Source organism: Chelonoidis abingdonii, chromosome 3, assembly GCF_003597395.2.
Source record: "Chelonoidis abingdonii isolate Lonesome George chromosome 3, CheloAbing_2.0, whole genome shotgun sequence".
In the NCBI taxonomy this organism is placed as follows: domain Eukaryota; kingdom Metazoa; phylum Chordata; order Testudines; family Testudinidae; genus Chelonoidis; species Chelonoidis abingdonii.
This window is the reverse complement of record NC_133771.1, coordinates 8,875,456-8,901,134: the sequence shown is the minus strand read 5'-3', so window position 1 is coordinate 8,901,134 and position 25,679 is coordinate 8,875,456. Positions and strand designations below refer to the sequence as shown.

Here is a 25,679-nt window from a genome sequence, read left to right as displayed (position 1 = left end):
TGCCATTTCTCAGCTGTTAAACAGCTACATGAATCAGCAACAAGTGTCACAGCTTAAAATAGATGTGTACATGAGGGACGTTCAGGTTCAACTCACAACCTCATTCTTGCCCCCTGGACTAGTCAGAGGTAGACATGTTGCTTACTCAGCATGCTCAAGTTCTGGGAGGAGATCTTCATACTAGTGGACACTGTTGAGCAGACTATTAAGCAGAGACTTTGAAGGGCCCAGAAGAGCACACTTCTGCAGCTACTTGGTCTTCTGTGCCTGGAAGGATAATGATACTGTGCCACCTTCTAGGAAGTGTGTGCAATTTGAAATGTTGGGTTCTTCAGGACACTGACAGGGATGCAGAAGGCCTACAGGAAAAATATAGCCTTCTCCCACTTTAAAGCCAGTGTTTTCCAGCATTAAGATAGCAAAGTGATGCATAACTTTACTGTTTCATAGGTATAAGAATGGTCATTCACAGCTGTAGCAGTCCCTCTTGAACAGGAGCCTGTGTCTAATGCTTCCACCAGCTGCTTTAGAGACGTGTAAGAAACCTCATAGTGTGTTGTTGTGGGACATCCCATACTTAAAGAAAGTTTGTTCCTAACTCCAATAAGTCAATGGTTGCCTTACGTCCTGAAGCAGGAGGATTTCTATCCCCAGTAAAACAAAAAAAAAATTCTTCAGTGTAACAAAATATACAGGATAACATAATGTATACTTGATCCTACGTCAGCACAGGCTGCTGGACTAGATGACCTCCCAAGGTTCCGTCCAGCCTTACATTTCTATGATTCTATGGCTCCCTGAAACCATCCACTGTTAATTCTTTTCAAGGTCTCAGCTGAAGCCCCCCCCCCACACAAAAAAAAAACAGCTAACTGGCCTGAGTACATGTTCCGTTATGTAGTGAGATAACAAACAAGACAACTTGGCTTTAATTTAATTACAGTGCTAGCAAATCATCGGTGCCACTGACAAATACATTGCTGGTACTATACATTTAGTGTAGTGCAGGATGCGGGGTGCATCAATGCATATCTTGGAAAACCAAGCAGTATGCCACACATAAATGCCCTTTGACTTGATAAGGTTTATGGAGATGCATCTGACATATGCAAAAGTGGCTCAAGTACTGCTGCGTATCTATTGTTAGTAGAACGTGAATTTATAAGGCAGTTTACAGTATATATTTACCTTAAAAATAATGCAATGCAAATCAAAGGGAAAAAAAGGTTCCTACAAAATAACAGAATGGGTCACTGCTTTCTCAGCACAAGAGGTTAACCATAACTACAGTGCTACTATAGATGATATGGCAGTTGCTCTGGTAACTACAGTACATGTTTGTTGAGTAGCAGAGTAATTGACTGACTAGTCACCTTTTTCTGAGTCACCTTCCCAGTGCAGAAACAAACTATGAAGGATATCAGTTACGTATTTGTGCCTAATTATATTAATAGACAAATTATATGCACTTTCCATCTAAACTAATAGACTTCAAACAAGCTAGGTTTTTATAAACTGTGCCATTAGGAAATTCGGCTGTAGAGATGGCAGTTCACATAGCATTATGTTACACTGTTTTGTACTGTGATTTTGCTTTCAAGTTAGTATCAGTTTGGTGACACTCACAGCTTTGGGAGAGCAAACAGAAAGCTGTAAGACTCATATTGTGATATGGCTCAACTGCTGTGAGCAGAAGAGAAAAGAAAGCAAGTCAGAAAAGGCCTGGGTCCAAAGTAACAATAAGTAGCACCAAGTTCTATAAGGTATATATGAAGAAATAAACTTCAGCAGCCACTTTGTACACAGAGAGAGAACCTCGGGCGGTTTCAGATCTATACTTATGTGGGTGCAACTACTGCAAAAATAGGTAGGCAATAGCACACAATTTGCATTCACAGTTACTAAGGTGTTAGCAGCCATTTGGAAACTGGTTATTTGCATGTTCAAAGCAGTGATTTTCAGATCAGACCCTGGCAATTGCATATGCAAAGTAGTCAACTGTATGCGTAATTTTGTGCATCCAAGCAGTTATAAAATCAGACCCACTATATATATAGCTCAATAGCTACAGCCTCCCATTCGGACTAGCATATACTTCTGGTTTGTTTTTTATTCCTTAACACTTCAGCTCCCTACTGTATTAATATTAAATATTCTTGAAGGACTTCTTGTCTTTCTATCTCATCTACCAGCACCTCTAAAGCACCTATCACCATAATACCTAAGTTCTAGTCCTCCAATATTCTTGTTCTTCAACATATTCATCCTCTAGTGAGTCCCCTGTGTAAGTGACATGACCTTTCTTCCTGGAAGGGAGATGTGAAAGGTCCCATTCTCTGAACACCACTTGCTAGCTAATCTGCAACATGGCGTTATGTCATAATTGCATAATAGCAGAGTACTCCATAATTGCCCATTATAGGAATTTTGACACCTTTCTCTGCAGCCTCTGGTTCTGGTCACTATCAAAGACCAGATATTGTACTGGCGAGACCTCTAGGCTGATCTGGTAGCAATCCCTGTGTTCCTACATCACAAGAAGCTGAATGCTCTATACAGAGATGTTGAGTGACGTTCTAAATGCTGTCACAGTGGAGAAATACTGTATGGAGGAAAACTGGAGAGAGAAACCTAAAACATTAACATCATTCTACAATGACACCTTATACCATCAATTGCAACAGTTGGATTGTGAACTTAGCTTCCACAGTGGGACACCATTTAGGTCAACTGTTCAAAAGGAAACATACACAGTCAACATTTTTCAAAAAAATTCTGGATCTTGAAAAAAAAAAATTGTCAGATCCTTCATATCAAGAGCTATAACACTGCTAAGAATCTTTGATAAAACAACAATAAAAAAACAGAGGATTAGGTTATATCATGATTGTACATGATGAAAATTTGCAAATTAAAAATGGAATAGGCCGACAATGAACATTTCAATAACTGCCTATTCACAACCATGGTGAACATATGAAAACTAGAGGGATCTCACAACATGGACATACACATTTAAATAAAGCTGGAGAGTTAGCTTATGTTCTTCAGGAGTGTCCCTTTAATCATCTTACTATTTTGCAAAGTAGCATCTTCTAAGATATCTTAATTCTGCTGCCTTTTGTCGATCTGATTCCTATAGGATTTCTTATGATAGACAAAGCCAGAACCCAAATGTCGTTAATTCATATGCCAATGTTCACGGGAGCTGTTCAAGTTGAAAGAGTCTGTAGTTTTCTCTTTCTCCCTATCTCTCACATTAAACAAATGCTGTGTCGTCTAATGTCAGCACAGAGGGCCTCCCTAAGTCATACGATAGACTGCAAGTCTCCCTCAAGTCACACCTGGACTAAGCAGGCATGGAATGGATGGCTGAATACACTACAGATATATTTTAAAGACTGAAACACACAATTAGAGATGGCCTTGAGAGGCAGCGTGCTAATCTGGATCCAAACTTCCCCAAATTCCATGAGTGCTTGGATTTGAGGTTTGCTTTGAACCATTATAGGAATAGGGACCAACTGCAAAGTTGAGATTTGCATAGACTTTCGGTCCCTGGGTTTTGTTTTGGCACATCCACATAGTCTGTATTTTAAGACGAAAACATTGACATTTTCTGCCAGAAAAGTAACTAAACAATTCAGCAGAAAGCCACCAAGATGATTCACGAAAACTTTTATAACAATTCAAACTTAAAACTTAAAATAAGCACAACATACAGTGAATAGTGAAAGGAATAATATGCAGCAAACACACAGAACATGAGCTCACCTTCTGTGCTCATTTCCAATTTCCCTTCAACTCTGATCATGCACAGGCTAATTCCACATCCTATCCAATATTACCTTTTGATAATCCTCTTTAGATCGCAGAGCAGCTTCCATCTGTTCCTGAGAGAACGTGTAGATGGCCGAGCGATACTGCGTGCCAAAGTCATTACCTTGCCTCATTCCTGGGGAGAGAAGAAGCACAGTGAACCATTAGGATCAGGCTTCTTATCTAATAGGATTGCAGTGTAATGATTCAATAGACCTAATTTTAACAGAGTCCGTGCATCTGGACTAGCCGATTCTCTATTTCTCCACAGTCTTTTGTAGGCGTATACAATTGGTATTTTTAGCAAGTCCATTCTTTTCTTGCTTAAATAGACATGAAGTGATTCTATTTTGATATCTCCATTTAAATGGGATGTACATTAAATATAAGCATATTATGTTTTGGTAAATCACATAAGCAGTCAAATATAGACGTAAAGCCGTAAAAACATCAATGAGCTGGAGACATATTATGTGCTTAGTTCATTTTACTGCAATCAAGATACTCCTAAAACACTTATTTTGCATCATGCAGACATTCAAATCTTTTTGGTTTTGACAAGGGCTTAAAAATTTTCCTCAAAAGAAGGATTACATTTTGCTGAGGAAAAAGTTTGCAATGCACTGGAAGAGGCTGACAACCCTACTCTGTAACTGAGTGATGATCCTGTTAAAAAATGTTGATCATCTTGTGAAAAACTGTTACATGTATTTTGCTGAGTCATAGCTGCAGCTGGCTCATCATCTCACCTGGAAGTAGGGGAGATGGGAATGCCCCTTTACAGAGAAAGGATCTAGGCTGAACAAACCCTGGAGGCAGAATCCTGTAGGGAGCCAAGCCTGGCGAGAAGGTTTGGCTGGAGTTTGTGTTGTTTCATATTGAATTCCTTTTGAGAATAAAACCAAGCACTCAGCATCTTGTCACTCAGCTCTCCATCAGTGTACATTAATTGGGACCTGACTGAAAGACAGGCAGTTGGAAGAGGGTGTCAATTAACTGAGTACAGATACACCTGACAGAGTAATTGGGTGGAAGTAACCCCCCAGCTGGGACTATATAAACAGACAGGAAGGAAGTGCTCAGAAGGAGAGTAGCAGGACTGGCTACTGTACCCTCCTCCCAGTGCGAGTGGGGGAAGCTGGCTACCAACTGTAAATAGGATGTAAATTACGCTCCAGGCTGTGGCCTGCTGAAGGGATATAACAAAGCACAGCGGTGTTTCATGAGACCTGTAGTTGTGGTGGTCAGTTACTGATGCTGGAAAAGCCTAGTATTTAAGATTTTGTAGTAGAGCAAGTAGGGAAAGGCACAAACACCAAGGTATTCAAGAGGTCTCCACTGTAAGAGTACCTTTGCAACATACATGCATTAATTTGACAAAGAATATATGCAGAGTAAAGGACACAATGCTAATATAAGACCAAATCCTAGTGGTAGACAGTCAATAACATCAAGAATTTGGCCTTCAGAAGCTCAATCCTTTAAATGCTTACATACATGAGCAACTGTATTCAGTGGAATAGTCCCTTTACTCTCCATTCCATGGGGCTAGTTGTGTGAGTAGAGTGATTCATATACATGTTTTCAGGATCAAGGTTAGCTTCTATCTCCTAAACTTAGAAATGGGATGAATCCTGATATCATTTCACAGGATCACAGGATTGGAAGGGACCTCGAGAAGTCTTCTTGTTCAGTCTCCTGAACTCAAGGCAGGACTACGTATTATCTTCTAGACCATCCCTGACAGGTGTTTGTCTAACCTGCTCTTAAAAATCTCCAATGATGGAGATTCCACAACCTCCCTAGGCAATTTATTCCAGTGCTTAACCACCATGACAGTTAAAAAGTTTTTCCTAATGTCCAACCTAAACCTCCCTTCCTGCAATTTATGCCCACTGCTTCTTGTCCTATCCTCAGAGGTTAAAGAGAACAATTTTTCTTCCTCCTGCTTGTATCAACCTTTTATGTACTTGAAAACTGCTATCATGTTCCCCCACCAGTCTTCTTTTCGCCAGACTAAACAAACCCAATCTTCCCTCATAGGTCATGTTTCCGAGACTTTTAATAATTGTTGTTGCTCTTCTCTGGAATGTCTCCAATTTGTTCACATCTTTCCTAAAATGTGGATCCCAAAATTCCAGTTGAGAGCTAAACAGTGCAGAGCAGAGCAGAAGAATTACTTCTTGTGTCTTGCTTACAACACTCCTGCTAATACATCCCAGAATGAAGTTTGCTTATTTTGCAATGGTATTACACTGTTGACTCATAGCTGTGATCCACTATCACCCCCAGATCCATTTCTGCAGTACTCCTTCCTAGTCAGTCATTTCCCATTTTGTATGTGTGCAACTGATTGTTCCTTCCTAAGAGGAGTACTTTGCATATCTCCTTATTGAATTTCATCCCATTTACTTCAGACTATTTCTCCAGATCATTTTGAATTTTAATCTTCTAAAGTACTTGCAACCTCTCTCAGCATGGTATCGTCCACAAACTTTATATGTGTACTCTCTATTCCAGTGATTCTCATACTGTGGGTCGGGATCCTAAAGCAGGGTCTCAAATTCAATTTATCTTAGTGCCAGCGCCAGTCTTCAAATCCTCCCAGCAGGCCAATAATGTCACCAAAAATGGTGTTCAGAAAAGAAAATATTTATATTGTAATTTTTATTTCGAATTTCTTAGAAATAATAAAACTGTCATACAACCTGATACAATTCTTCACCTGCCAGAGAGTTTTTAGTGTTTGCCAGACACCTGGCAATGCTTCAGCTCTGTCAGTTTGTTGATGTTTGGCCTCAGTGACTGAGCAGTTGAAACTTTCAGGATTGCAGCCAGGTGTGCATCAGATAGTTGTGTTCAGTAGTTTGACTTGTTTATATTCATTGTGGGAAAAAATGATGCTGCCTCCGTGGCTGACTCTGCCCAGCTACTAATGATGATATCGCTGTCCCTCTCCCCCAGCCAATGGGAGCTGCAGGGGGCAATGCCTGCAATAAACATTGCTGGCAGCGTGTCTGCCTGCGTCTCTCCTCCACGGGCCGCAGTGGGGAGGTTCTTGGGCCGCAGATGGCCCGCAGGCCAGGACTTTGAGACCCCTGCCTAAAGTGAGTCGTGATCCAGTTTTAACTGGGTCGCCAGGGCTGGCGTTAGACTTGCTGGGGCCCAGGGCTGAAGCCCAAGCCCCACCCTCTGGGGCCAAAGCCCGAGCCCCACTGCCAAGGGCCAAAGCTCAAGCCCAAGTCCTGCCGCCTGTTGCTGAAACTAGAAGGTTTCGGCTCGAGGTGGCAGAACTCAGGTTACAGGCCCCACACCTTGGCTGAAGCCCTGGGGATTTGGTTCCGGTCCCCCAACCCAGAGCAGTGAGGTTCAAGCTTTGGCTCCCTCAACCGTGGCAGCAGCTTTGGCTTCGGCTTTGGTCCTCCTGCCAGGGGTGATAGTGACTCAGGTGGGCTCAGTCTTCGATCCCCCCTCCTTGGGTCTTGTAGGAATTTTTTTGTCGGAATGAATTCAATGAAGTTTGAGACCCCCTGCTCTATGTCATTGTCTAAATCATTGAAGAAGATATTGAACAGAACCAGATCCAGAACTGATCCGTGCAGAACCCGACTTGGTATGTCCTTCTAGCTTCACTGTGAACCTCTAACTACTCTCTGGGAATGGTTTTCCAACAAGTTTTGCACCCACCTCATTGTAGCTCCATCTAGATTGTATTGCCCTAGTTTCTTTATGAGAAGGTCATGCAAGACAGGATAAAAAGCCTTATTAAAGTCATGATATACCACATCTACCACTTCTCCCCTATCCACAAGGCTTGTTACCCTGTCAAAGAAAGCTATTAGGTTGGTTTGACACAATTTGTTCTTGAGAAATCCATGCTGACTGTTATTTATCACCTTATTATCTTTGAGGTGTCTGCAAATGTATTGCTTAATTATTTGCTCCATTATTTTTCCAGGTACTGAAGTTAAGCTGAATGGTCTGTAAATCCCCGGGTTGTCCTTACTCCCCTTTTTATAAATGGGTACTATATTTACCCTTTTCCAGTACTCTGGAATCTCTCCTGTCTTCCATGACTTTTTGAAGATAATAACTAATGGCTCAAATATCTTCTCAGCCAGCTCCTTGAGTATTCTAAGATGTATTTCATCAGGCCCTGGTGACTTCAAAACATCTAACGTATCTAAGTAATTTTTAACTTGTTCTTTCCCTATTTTAGCCTCTGATCCTACCTCATGTTCACTGGCATTCGTTAAGTAACCTATCTAAACTTTTTGGTGAAAACTGAAACAAAAGTCATTTAGCACTTCTGCCATTTCCACGTTTTCTGTTATTTCCCCCATCCTCATTTTTCAGTCCCTACTCAATAAAATCTGAATAAAGACTTAAGGATTTGACCTAATACTAATTACTACTTATAAGTAATAATTAATAAACTACAATAAGTCTGTTCATCATATATTAAAATATAATCCCATTTTAACTCCCTTATCCCTGCTAAGAAGCATAAGAACATAAGAATGGCCATACCAGGTCAGACCAAAAATCCATCAAGCCCGGTATCCTGTCCTCTGACAATGACCAATGGCAGGTGACCCAAACGGAATGAACAGACAGGTTATCATCAAGTGATCCATGCCCTGTCACCCAATTCCAGCTTTTGGCAAACAGAGGCTAGGGACATCATTCCTGCCCAATAGCCATTGATGGGCCTATCTTCCATGAATCTATCTAGCTCCCTTTTGAACTCCATTATAGTATTGGCCTTCACAACACCCTCTGGCAAGAAGTTCCAGAGGTCGACAGTGTGTTGTGTGAAAAATACTTTCTCATGTTTGTTTTAAACCTGCTACCTATTAAAGCAGAACAAAGGCTTTAAAAAGCAGAACAATTAGAAACATCAGATACAGTCTGGCTAAAATATTTCAAGAACTTACAGAGGTAGTGCCATTTTAAAGGCTGCCTCTGAATGATGACAGCGAGTATAAATGCAAAGGCTTGAAAAAGTCATGTTTTCAGTTTTTGTTTTTTAAATAGTGGGGGGAAACTGATATGTGATATTTACAGTCTTCATGGACTGCTTAATATTATATTCTGATAAGTAGTACATATATTCCTCAGTTAATTGGCAAAGTTATGTGTGTGAGGATGTTTTAAAAATATGGTGCTGGTGAAAGTGGCAATAGTTAGAGTCAGGCATAGAACAGATACATGCTGGGCAAGTTTCCTCATGCAGCCAACTTTGCCAATCTGACACTCAGATAAAGAAGTCTGCACTATACAAAAATCAATGTAGTCCATGTAAAAATGGATTCAAAACTGGCTAAGTGATAGATCACAAACAATAAATATAAATGGGAAATTGTCATCCAATGGAGTTGTTTCTAGAGGCATCAGCAGGGATATGTTCTTGACCCAATGCTATTCAATAACTTTATCAATGATCTAGAACAGTGGTTCTCAAACTAGGGCCGTCGCTTGTTCAGGAAAAGCCCCTGGCAGGCTGCTTTGTTTACCTGCCGTGTCTGGCCAATGGCGGCTGCGGGAAGAGTGGCCAGCACGTCCCTCAGCCCGCACCACTTCCTGCAGCCCCCATTGGCCTGGAGCAGCGAACCGCGGCCAGTGGGAGCCATGATTGGCCAAACCTGTGGATGCAGCAGGTAAACAAACCGGCCCGGCCCAGCAGGGGCTTTCCCTGAACAAGTGGCGGCCCTAGTTTGAGAAACGCTGACTTAAGGGATCACTGAACATAAGCCTCTGAGTAAGTATTGTAGCTAAGAAGGTAAATGAGTTCCTTGAATGTATAAATAGAGAAATATTAATGAGGGTGGTGTTATTAACTACTTATACAACTTTAGTGAGACTATTACCAGTTATACCACATTCAGTTCAGGCATTCACATTTCAGAAAGGATGTTCAAAAATTGGAAAGTTTTCGGAAAAGAGCTACAAGACTAATTCGAGGACTAAAAGACATGCTTTATTGTTAGAGACATAAGAAGCTCAATCAATTGAGTTGATCAAAGAGAAGGTTAAGAAATGTCTTGATCACAATCTACAAGTACCTGCATGAGGAAGAGATTTCTGACAGCAAACAGCTCTTTAATCTAGCAGAAAAAGGCATAAAAAGATTCAATGGTTGAAAGCTGAAGCTAGACAAATTCAGATGAGAAATAAGCGTACACTTTAAGTGAGGCTAATTAACCTCTGGAACAACCTACCTACGGATATAGTGCATTTTCCATTACCTGAAGTCTTTAAATCAAGATAGGGCGTCTACCTAAAGATATACTATAATTCAAACAGAAGTTATGGGCTTGATGCAGAAATTATTGCATATGGGGTTTTGGTTTGTATTGTGCAGAAGGTATGAGTAGGTGACCACAATGGTCCCTCCTCACCTTGAAATCTATGAACTCAGCTTTCCCTGTACCGCCACCTGCTAGCCCAGACAAGGGCCTCTCCTGAACAGGAATTGTCAGTAGTACTAGCAGCTTTGTAATGTGACCAATTACCTACTAAGTTCTAGACAAGTTATTTTCTCTTGTAATTTAATGGATTCCATTAGGTCTCCAGAGGTGAAAAGTGAATGCCAACTATGCCACGTAGACATAATTCTAAGGTATAATACAGATTCTGTGTACAGATCCATATATCTCTCACATGTCACTGCTGCTGATATTGTTATTTCTAATGTATTTTATATGTCCAGCCTTTGTTGTCAAGGGAGCTTCACTGATTTTTAAAGCCCTTTGGCAACTATTACTTGTTGAAATCCATTAATCCGCTAAGTAACAAACGAGGCAAGAAATTCAATTTACTAAACAACTGCTGTGGGATGACTGATCTTAACAATCCTGTCTTTGTTTAAGAGAAGATATATTCAATCAAAAAATGATGGGAAATGTGCTATTTAAGTATCCCACAATGTCATCTGTGGTTAACTCTGCTCTCTTTTCTGAGCAGAGTCTTAATTGCTTTGTCCATCATGACATTACAGCTCTCACTCTCTTTCTGTGTATACGTAAAACTTCAGATACGAATTCAGAAATATGAACAATTAATGTAACAGAAATGCTAACGCTATTGGAAGAGACTTTGTACCAGTAATTCCAAAGCAGGCCTTATTTTAGCTTTTTTAACACTCTTTGCCATTGATTCTAGCAACACCAATGCTTTATACATGTGAGACTTAAAATGAGGTTTTGGTTAAGGTAATCACAAATTGAACAGGAGTCAACAATGTGATGCAGTTGCAAAAAAGGCTGATACCATTCTAGGGTGTATTAACAGAAGTGTCATATTTAAGACACGGGAGATAACAGTCTTGTTCTACTCGGCACCGGTGAGGCCTCACTGGGAATACTGTGTCCAATTTTGGGCACCGCATTTTAGGAAAGATGTGGACAAACTGGAGAGAGTCCAGAGGAGAGCAACAACAACGACAAAAGGTTCAGAAAACATGACCCATGAGGAAAGGTTAAAAAAAGTGGGTACAGTAACTCCTCACTTAAAGTTATCCCGGTTAACGTTGTTTCGTTGTTACCTTGCTGATTAATTGGAGAACATTTCATTTAAAATCACACAATGCTCCCTTATTACATTGTTTGGCAGCTGCCTGCTTTGTTCACTGCTTGCAGAAAGAGCAGCCCCTTGGAGCTAGCTGGTGGGGGCTTGGAACCAGGGTGGACCAGCAGCCCCCCTATCAGCTCCCCGCTCCCCTAAGTTCCCTGTGCGGCAGCCACCCAGCAGGCTATCAGTTGCCAGCAGTTCAGCTGTCCCTCCCCTCACTGCTGTGTGCTGCTCCAGCCCTCTGCCTTGCAGTTGCTCCCCGAGCCTCCTGCTTGCTGTGCAGGGGAGGGGAAACAGGGGGGCTAATGTCAGGGTGCCCCCCCTCCTCCCTGCTCCTGCCCTCTGCTTACTCCATCTCCACAGAACAGGGGGGACACGACAGGGCTCAGGACGGAGGGAGTTTGCTGGCAGCAGCTGCTGTCTCAACTTCCTGGTCTACTTAAAAAGGCAACCTACTTAGAATGGTACAGCATACTTAAAGGGGAAATGCTCATCTCTCCCTCACACACACACAGGGTGTGTGTTTCTGTTTGCCATGCTGTCTCCCTTCCCTCCATTCGTGCTGCCTCGTAGAGTGTGAGGCAACAATTAACAACAATGGGTTAACCCCTGAGGGCTCAGCAGAGTGCTAGTTCATCATTTAGCAGTAAGGCATTCCCTGGGAAATATCCCACTCTGTGACTCCACCACCTCAAGCTTCACAATCATTATTGCTATGTACAGTATTAAATTGTTTGTTTAAAACTTATACTCTGTATATATATATATATATATATATATAATATAGTCTTTTGTCTGGTTAAAAAAAATTCCTTGGAATCTAACCCCCCCTATTTACATTAATTCTTAAGGGGAAATTGGATTTGCATAACATCATTTCGTTTAAGGTCGCATTTTTCAGGAATATAACTACAACGTTAAGTGAGGAGTTACTGTATGTTTACTCTTGAGAAAAGAAGACTGAGGTGGAAAAGTCTTCCTCTTTATAATAGACCTTAACACATTTGAAGGAGATTAATTGCTCTCCATATCCACTGAAGATAGGATACGAAATAATGGTCTTAATCTACAGCAAGAGAAATTTAATTAGATATTTCTAACTATAAGTGCACTTAAACTCTAGAATAAGTGTCCAAGGGAATCTCCATCACTGGAGGTTTCTGAGAACAGGTTGGACAAATACCTGTCAGGGATGGTCTCAGTTTACTTGGTCCTGCCTCAGCACAGGGGGCTGGACTTCATGACTTCTCAAGGTCCCTTCCTCCCCTACATTTCTATGATTCTATAATGGGTCAGAATTTCATTTTAGTTACACCAAAGGGAATCCACAGTAACTTCACTGATGTCAATGAGTTACTCTAGATTTACAATGGTATGAATGAAGTCAGAATATGGTCTATTGCTTGTACATGTCAGGAAGCCACTTCTCAAGGAATCATTCAAAGATAAGGAGAAGCAAACACCCCTTCTTCACAAGTAGTTGTAGTTTCAATGTCAGCCCAAGACCTATATTATCCAATACCGGAAAGTTTATAACATATACAAATATGAAGGTTTTTCCCCACACACACACATTTAACACACCCCCATGGACATATGAAGAAAATTCCTAACCACAAACCTCAACTCCTTTAGGAGATCTAAACTATCAGACTCATCCCCTGTACTAAAGAACAATCTACCTCCCTCGGTGTAGCTCTTCTCTGGCTCCCTTCCAGCTTCTTCAGTGACAATTTTTATCATCTAAGCTGTAAAATATCATTTGCTCTTTAAGACACAGTTACATGTCAGGGAGAAGCTTCATTTCAAAATGAGGAATTTCAGACCTGAGTCTGTAGAACTTGTTGGTAAAACAGAATAATAATAAAATATCCAGGTAAAGCCATATCATCAGAATACCTGATGCCTCACATGAGAGAAAAGCTTGGGAAACCCATAATGAGAAGCACACCAATGCAAGCCAGCAGTCTGCAAATAAGGAGTAAATTTTTAACAGTGAAGGTAATTACCCATTGGAACAAGTCACTGGCCATTTTAAAACCAAGATTGGATGGGTTTTTTTCCTAGAAGATCTGATCTGGTTCAAACAGGAATTATTCTGGGGAAGTCCTGTGACCAAGCTCCCTAGGCAATGCATGGGGAGAATCAGGATTCTAAAAGGGAATTCATAGAAGGCAGCATGCTGAGCAGGGTGACACCTAAGTTAGCCAGTAAGAAATTCCAAGAAGGGGTGTGTGTCCTAAGACTCACCTCTTAAAGGGACTTAAGCACCTAACTGCAAATCAGAGGGACATGCCTATCTCCACTTGGGAGTCACATCTGTGGACCCTATTGTGGAGCTAGGTGTGTGAGCCAGGTCAGTTGTTTCTCAAGAAAAATGGAGGAGTGTCCTAACACCGTTTTGCACAGGGTTTACAGCATTCATACAGGAGATGGAAGACCCAGGTTCAATTCCCCTCCTGCTTGAAATGGAAAAGAGATTCGAATGCAGGTAACCCACTTCCTAGGAAAGTAGTCTAACCACTGAGCTATGGGATATTGTAAGACCAGCCTCTCTCTATCTCTCCTATTGGACTTTTCCACTGTGTAGAAATAATGACATATTCTTTGAGCCTCCACGAGAACGACTCTAGAGCTCAGAGATTAGGGCACTGACTTGAGAGGTAGGAGACCCACAGTACAGTCTCTCTGCTCCAGTTCATAGGTATACATAGCGGCATAGCTTCAACAGGAGACAGTGAGAGAGACCTGCTCCAGACTATTGCACGGCCTAGTGGTTAGGGCACACTCTGGAAAGTGAGAGATCCAAGCTGAAATCCCTTTCTTCCACAACGTCAGAGACTTTTTGATTTCTGCAAGAGAACTATATAATCATTACCACTAGTAGTATCATAGCACCTAGGAGTTCCAGTCATGAACCAGGACCCCACAGTGCTAGGCAGTATACAAACACAGAACAAAAAGTCAGTCCCTGCCCCGAAGAGCATCCAGTCTAAGTATAAGATGGGAGTGTACAAGGACACAATGAGACAATATTGTTCAGCAAAACAATTCCTAGAGCAGATCTTTTAGAAAAACATCCAATCTTGATTTTAAAATTGCCAGTGATGGAGAATCCACTACAACCTGTGGTAAATTGATCCAATGATTAATTACTCACACTGTTCAAAATTTACACCTTATTTACAGTCGGAATTTGTCAAGTTTCAACTTTCAGCCATTGGATCATGCTATACCTTTCTCTGCTAGACTGAAGATCCCACTATCAAATATTTGTTCCCCATGTACGTATTTATAGACGGTAATCAAATCACCTGTTAACCTTCTCTTTGTTAAGCTAAAGAGACTGACCTCCTCAAGTCTCACTATAAGGTATGTTTTCTAATCATTTAATCATTCTCGTGGCCTTCTCTGAATCCCCTCTGGACAGAGTATTCCAGCCGTGGTCGCACTGGTGCCAGATACAGATGTAAAATAATCTCTGTACTGCTACTCAATATTTCCATTTATACATGCAAGGATTACATTAGCTATGTTGGCCACTGCCTCACATTGGCAGTTCATGTTTAGCTGATTATCCACAACAATCCCCAAATCTTTTTCAATCATTGCTTCACAGGATTGAGTCCCCCATCCTGTAAATATGGCCTACATTTTTTGTTCCTAGATGTATACATTTTTATTTAGCCATATTAAAACTAAACTGTTTGCTTGTGCCCAGCTTACTAAGCGATCCAGATTGTTCTGTGTTAGTGACCTATCCTGTTCATTATTTTCCATTCCCCCAATTTTTGTGCCATCTGCAAACTTTATCGGTTATGATTTTACATTTCCTTCCAGGTCATTAATAAAAATGTTAAATAGCATAGGACCAAGAAACACACCTGTTCAGTGATTATTCCCTGTTTACAATTACATTTTGAGACCTATCAGTTAGCCAGTTTTTACTCCATTTAATGTATGCCGTGTTAATTTCATCTTTTTGTTTTTAACCAAAATGTCATGTGGTACCAAGTCAAATGTTTTACAGATTTCTAAGTATATTACATCAACACTATTACTTTTATCAACCAAACTTGTAATTTTAACAAAAAAAGATATCAACTTAGTTTGACAGGATTTATTTTCCATAAGCTTGATTGACATTAATTGTATTACCCTTCTTTAATTTTTTATTAATTAAGTCTCATACTGGCAGCTCCCTTATCTTGCCCAGGACTGATGTCAGGCTGACTGGCCTAAAATTACCCAAGTCATCCTATTTACACTTTTTAAATATTGGCACCACATTCTTCATTCTTAGCATTTTTCAAGTCTTCTGAAATTTCCTCTGTGTTCCATGACTTATTCAAAACCAGCCTTAACAGACAGTGAGCTCCTCAGCCAGCTCTTTTAAAACTCTTCAATAATAGTTATCCAGACCCGCTTATTTAAGAATATCTAACTTTAGTAACTGCTTTTTAAACATCCTCCTGAGATACTGTCCTATGTAAGTAGTTGCTGTTGTAATCATCAAGAGGTTATGAGATCATGAACTGTAGGGGATGCATTCACAAGACAACCTCTCTATCAAGATATGGTCCACACTAAGAAAACAGCTGAGAACCATTGCTACTACATAACTAGTTCCTATATGGATCCATCAGAATGCAATCTAGGTAAGTGAAAATGCCCCCTTGCAGTGCGATAGAATGTTTATCTGTTATGCGGAGGCTGAAAAATCCTCATGACTGATACCAACGTTGGAAAACAAAGCCCTGTACTCGTAATGTGGGTGAAAGAGACAGAGAGGCAAAGAAATCTGACACTGAATACTGAAATCTGAATCTGGCCTTAGAAGTATATGAAGTTCACCAGCATGACTGTCCTGTTAATGGAAGAATAGAGCTTCATCAAGAAATGTTTGACCTTGATAAATCAATTCAAATAGCTGAGATTTAGCAATGGACTTTCCAGTGCGGTTCTGTCTGAGCAGACAATATTATTTCAATAGGCAGAACTCTTGAAAAGGGACCAGAAATAATTCCTTGTAAAATAAAATAAGCTATTATCTACTTTAGAGCACTTACAGTTTTGATATTCAAGTCAAGTCAAGATTATTAGTCATGACTTTGCCATAGATTAATGTGCCAAAACCAAAATATATTACAATAAAATGTAAAACTAATTTTAAAATATTAAAATACATATAAAATAGATTTAAAAGAGCATAAACCAAGCAAACCATTGATAATCACTGTGCAACTTGTGCCTTTTCCTTATTTTAGTGGCTGACCATACAAATAGAACTTCTTTGACATATCAGAAACATGTCAGAGAACAAACTATCAGAGGGGTAGCCATGTTAGTCTGCATCCACAAAAACAACGAGAAGTCCAGTGGCACTTTAAAGACTAACAGATTTATTTGGGCATAAGCTTTCTTGGGTAAAAAACCACTTCTTCAGATGCATGGATTGAAAATTACAGACACAAGCATAAATATACCGGCACATGAAGAGAAGGGAGTTACCTTACAAGTGGAGAACCAGTGTTGAAAAGGCCAGTTCAATTAGGGTGGATGTGGTCCACTCCCAGTAATTGATGAGGAGGTGTCCAAAACAAACTGGATGGAATTTTATACTATATCTGAGATGAATACTCTCCAAAACTCATCTGTCTGACAAGCTGATGCTTGTAAAATCATCTAGATTCTTCCTTGCTTCGGAGAAATGATATGGCCCATAAGTGGATACTATTTTGTGGTCCCATTTTCACAGGAAAATGAACACAAAACTTGATATTTTGGGATCTACTGGAGAAAAAAAATTAATAGCTACTGGCTGCAACAGACTGCATGTTACGTTTCATTTTCCTTAGAAATCTTCTATAAACTCATCTAAGAGAATTCCGCCTCTGGCATTCTCGAAGAAGGTTATTTCTTCACCTTTGGCAAACTGTAAGAAAAACTATCAAAATCTTCACCAAATAAAACTGCTCTGTAAATGGCATGCTGCTCTGAGATTCTGCAGAAATCCCTCTGTCTTCCAGAACTGAACACTTAGATAACTCTGATTCACCGGGCAAATCTTGTATCAGTGCAAAATATGATGCACCTCTTAAAGGAGTTTGTTTTTGCCCCAGCCACTCCCTGTCCCTGATATATTATCCCTACTTATAAACAACACTACTTTGTGCTTTGGGTATCTGGATTTTGCAAGTGCACACACAGGCGCACACACGCTCTTAGATATATAAATGTGGGCTGTGGATCTGATTATACTCTGGCTAACTAAGCCAAAGAAAATAAAGAATGTACTCTGAAGCTGAAGGGCCAGATCCTCAGCTCATGTAAATCACAGTTCCATCTAAATCAATGGAGCTATGATGATTTACACCAGCTAAAGCTCCCAGGAGAGAGGGCTAGCACAATGGTTTGAGTATTGGCTTATTAAACCCAGAGTTGTGAGTTCAATCCTTGAGGGGGGTCACTTAGGAATCTGGGGCAAAATCAGTACTTGGTCCTGCCTAGTGAAGGCAGGGGACTGGACTCGATGACCTTACAGTTCTAGGAGATAAGATATCTCCATTAATTTATTTATCTGCTTTGAAACATCCAAAATGGAAAATAGTTATCTGAGAAATATTTTCTTTTACTGTAAAGTGCCTATCACAATGGGGCCCAGACGCTAATCAGAGCTATTGGACATTATTATAATAAAATACAAATAATGATAATAAAGACCAGCACCTAGATATCATAGGAGCCCATTATCCTGCAATTGAATTTACCCAGGGGTTTGCCCAAGGGCATCCAGTTGCACAATCTAGACCTAAAACAACCACCGGCAGACAGACGAGTACAGTGGTCATACTCAAAAATGCATTTCATTCTAAGATACATTATTGGTTCCAGTCCTGTTCCCCATTTGAAAAATGAAGAATTTCTTTAAAATCAGCAGAATCTTTCAAAACAGAATGCATTTTTTAAGTGCAACAACTGTATAAGGATAAGGCAGAGCAGACATTTTTTTTATTGGCCAAACCAAGGATTTCTTTCAAGAGTCAAGCTGTATCTTGTGATTTTGGAAGTAATACTCATACACCACTCATCGTCTTCCCATAAAGGAAAATCTAACGACGCCGTTCTTCAATCTTTCAATTCTCAAAGGATCCCCAGTGTAATGGAGACAAATGACTAAAGTCTGTGACTCTCTTCAGTGCAGCTCACTGAAACTTTAAAGGGTAGTTCATAGCTCTTATTTTCATCATGAAATTTTCTCTGTGATTTATAGAATTTTCTGGAGACATCGTTTATTGCCTTATACTCACAGAAAACTGATATATCGATTGGTCATTTTCCCTTCCCCAATCAATACCTGTGAGTTAAGACTAATAAAACTCCTTCCTGCAGCTCATCATGTAATTATTTAGCAAGAATCATTTGCACCGTGTCACCCATGACTTGATGTCATCACTCACTATAATGATTACATCTACACAGTTTAAAAGCTACCAAGGGAAACTAAAACTCTAAAGAACACATATTATTAAAGGAGGAAAATGTTAACAGGAAGAGAGTTGGGTTACAACGTGGGACTGAGGGTTCCTGATGGACTTCTAGGTTCTGGGTTGCAGGGAAGATACATGAAATACAAAGTAGCCTCTTCAGTGTGCTACAGTACATTAATGAGCTGGCACCATCAGCACTATACAAGGCTTACAGAGATTTCAATTCATATGTCTTCCAGTGTCAAAGACAAAGACATAGGACAAGAGTTTAGGAGCTGGAATAGGATGGAAGAGAAACAAATCATTCAATTTCAGCCTCATGATTGCACAGGCTGAGAGTATTCACTATCTCAGGGCATAATTCTCTACTTCCTTGGCCAGAGTCATCTGCACATGTGTAAAAGGAGAGCAGTACAGGTACAGAATGTTACCAAATCAGAACTGTCCAATCACACAGGGGGAGTGTTTTACACCCACTTTGCACTCAGATAAATGACTACACAAAGTGTAAAGCAGTGGAGAATTGGCCCTTAAATTCTTCCACTTAGCATTGTGGTAGCACTTGCAATTTAACCAGAATATCCTCTCATGGTGGAGAGTTCAAATTACTACATTTATTTATTTGTTTATTTTAGAAAGCAAATGCTCAGTTGTTTTGAACAGTTTATTTAATTCAGCCACTCCATGTTCTTGCATGAATGCTGTGTAGATTCTTGATCAAGCCTCAAGATTTCCTGGCTCCTGATGAAATATTAAAGCAAAAGCACTGGGACCTTAGATTGCCGACTGACTGATGTAAATTAATGTTCCCGATGACAGTCAGTGCAGTGCTCACTGTACATAAGACCAATAGAAATCTGTTATTAAATTAACCCTTTGCTTAAAGCCACAGACACGTCCATAAGGGTTGATGCAGGTAGGGCAGAACATGTCCCCTTAATATTTTAGAGAAGACATTTTGTTTCCTTGCCAACTTTTGTTCAAGGTCTATTTTTCATATAAAGATCCAAATGCTGAGTGAGAGCAGGGAAAAGAGATCCTTAAAGTCTTTCTGGCTGCCATTAAAGTCCTGTATGCTTTATACTTACAATAGGCTGCGGCAGTGTGATGGGGTATAGAAGCCTTGCACTGGAGAAGAAGGGTTAAGGAGCTGCTCTGGGCCCAGGCAGCTCTGCCCTGCCACACCTGCAAGGTATGCACAGGCTGGAAGAGGAACTTAAAAGGGGAGTGGAGTAGCTCACCTGCAGGCTGCTGGTGGAGGTAAGCAGACTTCTGCTCTTGGGCTCTGTGAAAGGACCACTATTGGCAGCCCAGCTGCTGGGGCTCCTGGCTACTGATGGTCTACCCGACCTGTGGAGGGACAAGGACTCCGGACATTTGCAAGGTTGTAAACTTATTCTTTGGTTTATTTTGTTTACATGTCTTGCCTCTTCTCTCTTGTGTGGGGAGGCTAGAAGGAAGTGATCCAGGGAGGCAGCTGCATAGCACTCCATGGTTCAGGAGTTAGCCACATACCTTTGGGCACTGGATTGGAACCTGGTGGAGAGGGTGGGCCTGAGTTCCCTACCTGCCCCGATGGAGAGGAAAAGTCTATCCCTGACACCAGAGATCCAGGACTAGGAAGACCTCATATCCCAGAGAGTCCTGACTCTGAGGCTTTGGCTGCATGAAGCCTGAAACCCCTTGCTCAACAGTGGAACTAGCCTTTGGTGAAATCTTTATGTATCCTGGAAGGGGTGGACAGAACTAGTGGCCCAACCGGAGGGTCAAGTCACAGAAGGGCACAGGCCACTGCATGGCAGAGATGGTATCAATTGAGGGTGACAAGCCAAAAGAGTACTTGCCACTCGTTTGCCTGTCCATTATGTGCCATGGACCCCTTCACAGGCAGGTAAACTATGAAATGAGTGGGCTGTACTCGGGAGAAAGCTTTGAGATGTACTGTACTTGAAGAAAAGCTCTGAAGTGGGCTGTTCTTGGGAAAAGCTTTAATTGGTTATATTTTCTCCTATTGTTGTTTATTTTGTCTTGGTTTTGTCTATATTTCGTATACTAGGGAAATGTGGTCTAGATGAAATTACAGTAAGGTGGATGCACAACTGGTTGAAAGACCATACTCAAAGAGTAGTTATCAATCGTTTGCTGTCAAACTGGGAGGATGTATCTAATGGGGTCCCACTGGGGTTGGTCCTGGGTTGGGTCAATATTTTCATTAATACCTTGGATAATGGAGTGGAAGGTGTTGTCAGAGGTGTGTTGTCAGATGCTACCGGTGTGGTGCTCTGCTCTCTCCTTGTTGGTATCACTCGGCTGAGTGCGTGTGTTCCCTCTGTGTGCTGCCCCAGCTCTGCGCAGATAGCTGACACAGCAGACCTGAAGAGAACCCCCAATAACCACAGAGTCTAGTAAGGTACGAAGGCATGTCGGCCAGGTTTATTGCCATATGGACACAATTGCAGTTCCCCGTAGATTACTTAGTCTACCGGACATACTATGAGAGAGTGTCCCCGGTCAATGGACTCGGCTCAGTCAGTGGCGGGACTTTCCACTGCCCCGTAGGGCCGGACAAAGACATCCCCCAGAAGATACATTCTTATACACAGGTACAAAAAGTTACACATCACTCCTGACGTTTGAGGTGCAACCCTTCTGACATAGCAGGTACAACCCCTCTAGCGTTAGTAAGTGCCGCTCTCAACAAAACAACTCTGTCCATAGCATAATTACCCTATTGCGCCTGTCATTGGATGGCAGCCCTGTTCCTTGTTATCTGTGTGGAATGTGCAAGTATGTGAATGTTCTGATCTCTAGTGTTCAGTACCTTTTAGGTACGTATCTTCTTGCAGCATCAGCCCTTTCCTTGCCAGCTTCTGTGAGCAGGGCCTGCCTCTGGCTCACAGCTTCACTTTGCTTTATGTTAGCAAAGTCTTGGCCATTACTTTAGTTCAAGCCTTAGGCCTCATACTAGGCCTCTGATACCAGTGTTTATGTCTCAGGGCCTCCTCTTACTACAGAAGGTATGCTTATAAAATATGCAGATGATACCAAACTCCAAGGCACTGCAAGTACTTTGAGAGACAGAATTAGAATTCAAATTGACCTTGATAAATTGGAGAATTGATCTGAATTCAACAAGATGAAATTCAACAAAGATGAGTGCAAAGTACTTCACTTATGAAGGAAAAATCAAATGTACAACTGCAAAATGAGGAATAGGCTAGGTGGTAGCACTACTGAGTTATAATGGATCACAAATTGAATGAGTCAACAATATCATGCAGTTTTTAAAAAGGCTAATAATGTTTAATAACTATTCTGGAGTGCCATTGGTAAGATATGGGAGGTAATTGTCCTACTCTGCTCGGCACTGGTGAGGGCTCACTGGAAGTACTGTATCCAACTCTTAATGCCTCACTCTGGGAAAGATGTGGACAAATTGGAGAGAATCCAGAGGACAGTAACAATAATAAAAGATTTAGAAAATCTATGTGGAAAGGTTAAAAAAAAAAAAAAAAAGGTGTCACCTTTAATATTAGACAAGACAGTTGAGTGGGGACCTGATGACAGTCTTCAAATATTTTAAGGGCAGTTATTAAGAGGACAGTGATCAAGTGTTCTCCATGTTCGGACAAGAAGTAAAAGGCTTTATCTACAGCATGGGAGATTTAGGTTAGATATTAGCAACATCTTTAAGGATTGTTAAGCTCTGGAATAGCCTTTCAAAGGAGGTTGTGAAAACCCCATCATTGGAGGTTTTTAAGAACAGGTTAGACAACACCTGTCAGGTTTATTGCCTCAGCACAGGGGGCTGGACTTGATGACTTCTGAAGGTCCCTTCTGGCCCCATGTTTCCATGATTTCATTATTGTCTTTAGTTCATTTGTTGATAAATATTGCCATCAGCTTTGAGGGTTTTAATTTTAATGTTACCATGGAACAAGCAATGGCAGATATTGTGTATGATGTGCTTTTTTTACCCGAATTTGTCATTGGAAACTCTGACAGGACAAACCTGTGATAGAGCCAGAAAAATATTGGAAAAGTATAATGGAGCACAACCTATTAATACTAGAAAGGAGGCTCGTGGTGTACTTGTGCTCCGTTTGATGAAGTATAGGAACCCTGGATCTCAGGAAGCAGTGGAAGCTTCAGCTGCAATTCACAATGTTGCTGGAGTGGTGAAGGATGTGGGAACACTTTGTGGTTGGTTAGCTAAAAAACTGCCCTTACAGTCTGCAAAACAAGAGGACTGGGATCATCTACATGTTTCTAATGGACATAAGGAAAAGCTGGACATTACTGATAATTCAACAGCAAGGGAATTTGTCCAAAAACCTAGTTCATTGTGTTACTTTTGTAAGTGCTTAATTAGAATTTCAGAGCATTAGTGCAATATTACGTACCGTTACTGAATGTTTTTGCACAGTTTTTACTTTATGTTAGTGCTGTATCAATATAAACTATTGAAATGTCAGCCTGAATGACTAGCTGCACATAATCTGATATTGTAAATTTGCATTTATTTTACAAGCCACCCTACATATAACAGCCTTGTAAGCTTTTATGGTGTAACGATGTTAATTGCTGTTCCAAATAACTGTGCCTTCAAACATCTTCTCTGTGATTGTTTGGCACAGGATTGGTTATCACTACAGCAAAGGCTAAATTTGATGCAATTTCCTTGTAGGCTGGTACAGTCCCATGTAGGTGTCATACACCCTTCACATGCACATCCCCACAGTCCATCCCCCTGGGCCAGACAAGGCTAGATTGTATACATATGGGATTTTGTAAAGTTACTGTCAGTGACTTTGTGAAACTGAGAAGATACAGAATGGGATTTTTGAAAGCACTCAGTATTGGTCTAACTCTGTCCCCATTGAAATCGGAGTCTTTCCACTGACTACACTAGAAGCAGAATTAGGCCAGCACTGAATGCTTTTGAAAATCGCATCTGTTAATTGTTTTTAAATTCCAATGATGGACCATTTAGTCTAGAATGCAGCATTTTAGAAGAACTGTTTAGTTCTTAAAATGTAGAACTCATTTTTCTTTATAGAATGTTTTAAACCTAATCTAGAAAACTGATGGCCATTCCGCCATCTCTCCCCCAACTTTTAATTTGGGGTTGCCCATATGCTTACTAAAATGCAAGGGGAGGTGGGGGCAGAGATAGGCACAGTACTGCAGGTATCTCTCCTTGGCTACTACCTAAGTCTTGGACCTTCACTCCACAAAGCCAGCCCTGCTTTGTATGTCAAGGACTGTGTGAGTTTTCCCAACCCCTCCACCTGCACCAAGCCCTGCACTGGATCTGGAGCAAGGAGAATCAGCAGGAACCAATGGAGAGTAATCCTTCCCCAATCCCAGAGTGACAGCAATGGAGGCTGCAGCTGTGATGTTCAATGATCATTCAGAGCATAAGGTGCTTGAAAGGGATCTGCTTTATTCTGTAACCAGTTGCAGGGAGGGTGGAACTTTGCTGTGAATGTGGGTGTGGGATAGGAGGGGGAGTGAGGGTAGCTACTGAGATGTGACAGGTAGGGAGGTAGCATGCTCCAGGCTGGTTCTGACAGTTCCTACCCAATCCTGGGCTGTGGTGGGCGCTCAGCAACTCTGGATCCTGCTCTCAATTCTGCACCCATCACCCTACCATGCAAATGCAAGTTTATGCAGGAGCAAGCCCCCACAATATATCCATTGCGTGGATGCTAACTCCCACTGCCCGCCCATCCCCAGTTCCACCACCCTGACTGGTTCCAATTCCCTGTGTATAACATGAGCTTCTGCTACACCCCACGCAGACGCTCCATCTGGGAAGCTCAGCTTTGAAAGGTACAGTCCCCAATCAACAGCAGTTGTATGTGTGGGTGGTGAATGGGAACAAGATGAGTGATGCCCCATGAGGCCATGTAGTGGTGAATCCACACTATCCTAACTCTTCTGGCATATCCAGGCCCCTGTTTTCATTGTCTGCAATGCAGGGATATGAGGGGAGCCTCCTAGAGGCATGGGTCCACTGCACATAGGTGATGTCTGCCTGTACAAGCTCTAGCAGCTTGTTTCCTTCATGACTGCACAGCAGAGGGAAGAACTTTGTCCCAACAAAGGAGATGCGGGAGGGGACTTTATTTATAGGTATGTGAGGAGTATCTGAGTAGCTGCTGGTGGTGGTTGTATTATAATTATTATTTTAAGCGGCTCCATTTCCTTAAGAAGAGGTGCTAATCTCCAGCTGACGCGTTCCACTTCTGCTGCTGGAATTAATTTCCACTGAAAAAATAATTATAATGTTTAAACATTCTATGGCTACTAAGGTGGAATGTATCAGAGGGGTAGCTGTGTTAGTCTGAATCTGTAAAAGCAGCAGAGAATCCTGTGGCACCTTAAAGACTAACAGACATTTTGGATCATGAGCTTTTGTGGGTGAATACCCACTTCGTCAGATGAATGTAGTGGAAATTTCCAGGGGTAGGTATATATATGCTAGCAAGCAAGCTAGAGATAACAAGGTTAGTTCAATCAGGGAGGATGAGGCCCTGTTCTAGCACCAAGAGAAGATTGCAAATGCACAAAACAGTCAATAGTTACATCCCAGCAGAAACGCAAAGCGCAACAGAAAGATCCTCAACTAGTACTGGGCAACAAATAGGGCCAGATCGAAATAATTTGATCCAAGAGAAGATTGCAAATGCACAAAACAGTCAATAGTTACATCCCAGCAGAAACGCAAAGCGCAACAGAAAGATCCTCAACTAGTACTGGGCAACAAATAGGGCCAGATCGAAATAATTTGAT

The 25,679-nt window shown here is 41.2% G+C and overlaps 1 protein-coding gene across 6 annotated transcripts in view; it reads right to left on the bottom strand.

The window, feature by feature from the left end:
* Window positions 1-25,679, bottom strand: part of MSRA (methionine sulfoxide reductase A) — a 512,726-nt gene that overhangs the window by 143,468 nt on the left and 343,579 nt on the right. For all 6 annotated transcript variants that reach the window (XM_075063595.1, XM_075063596.1, XM_075063593.1 and 3 more), the window contains one exon: window positions 3,849-3,955. In XM_075063595.1, coding sequence (XP_074919696.1) covers window positions 3,849-3,955 — 107 coding nt within the window. The remainder of the gene's footprint in view (window positions 1-3,848; window positions 3,956-25,679) is intronic.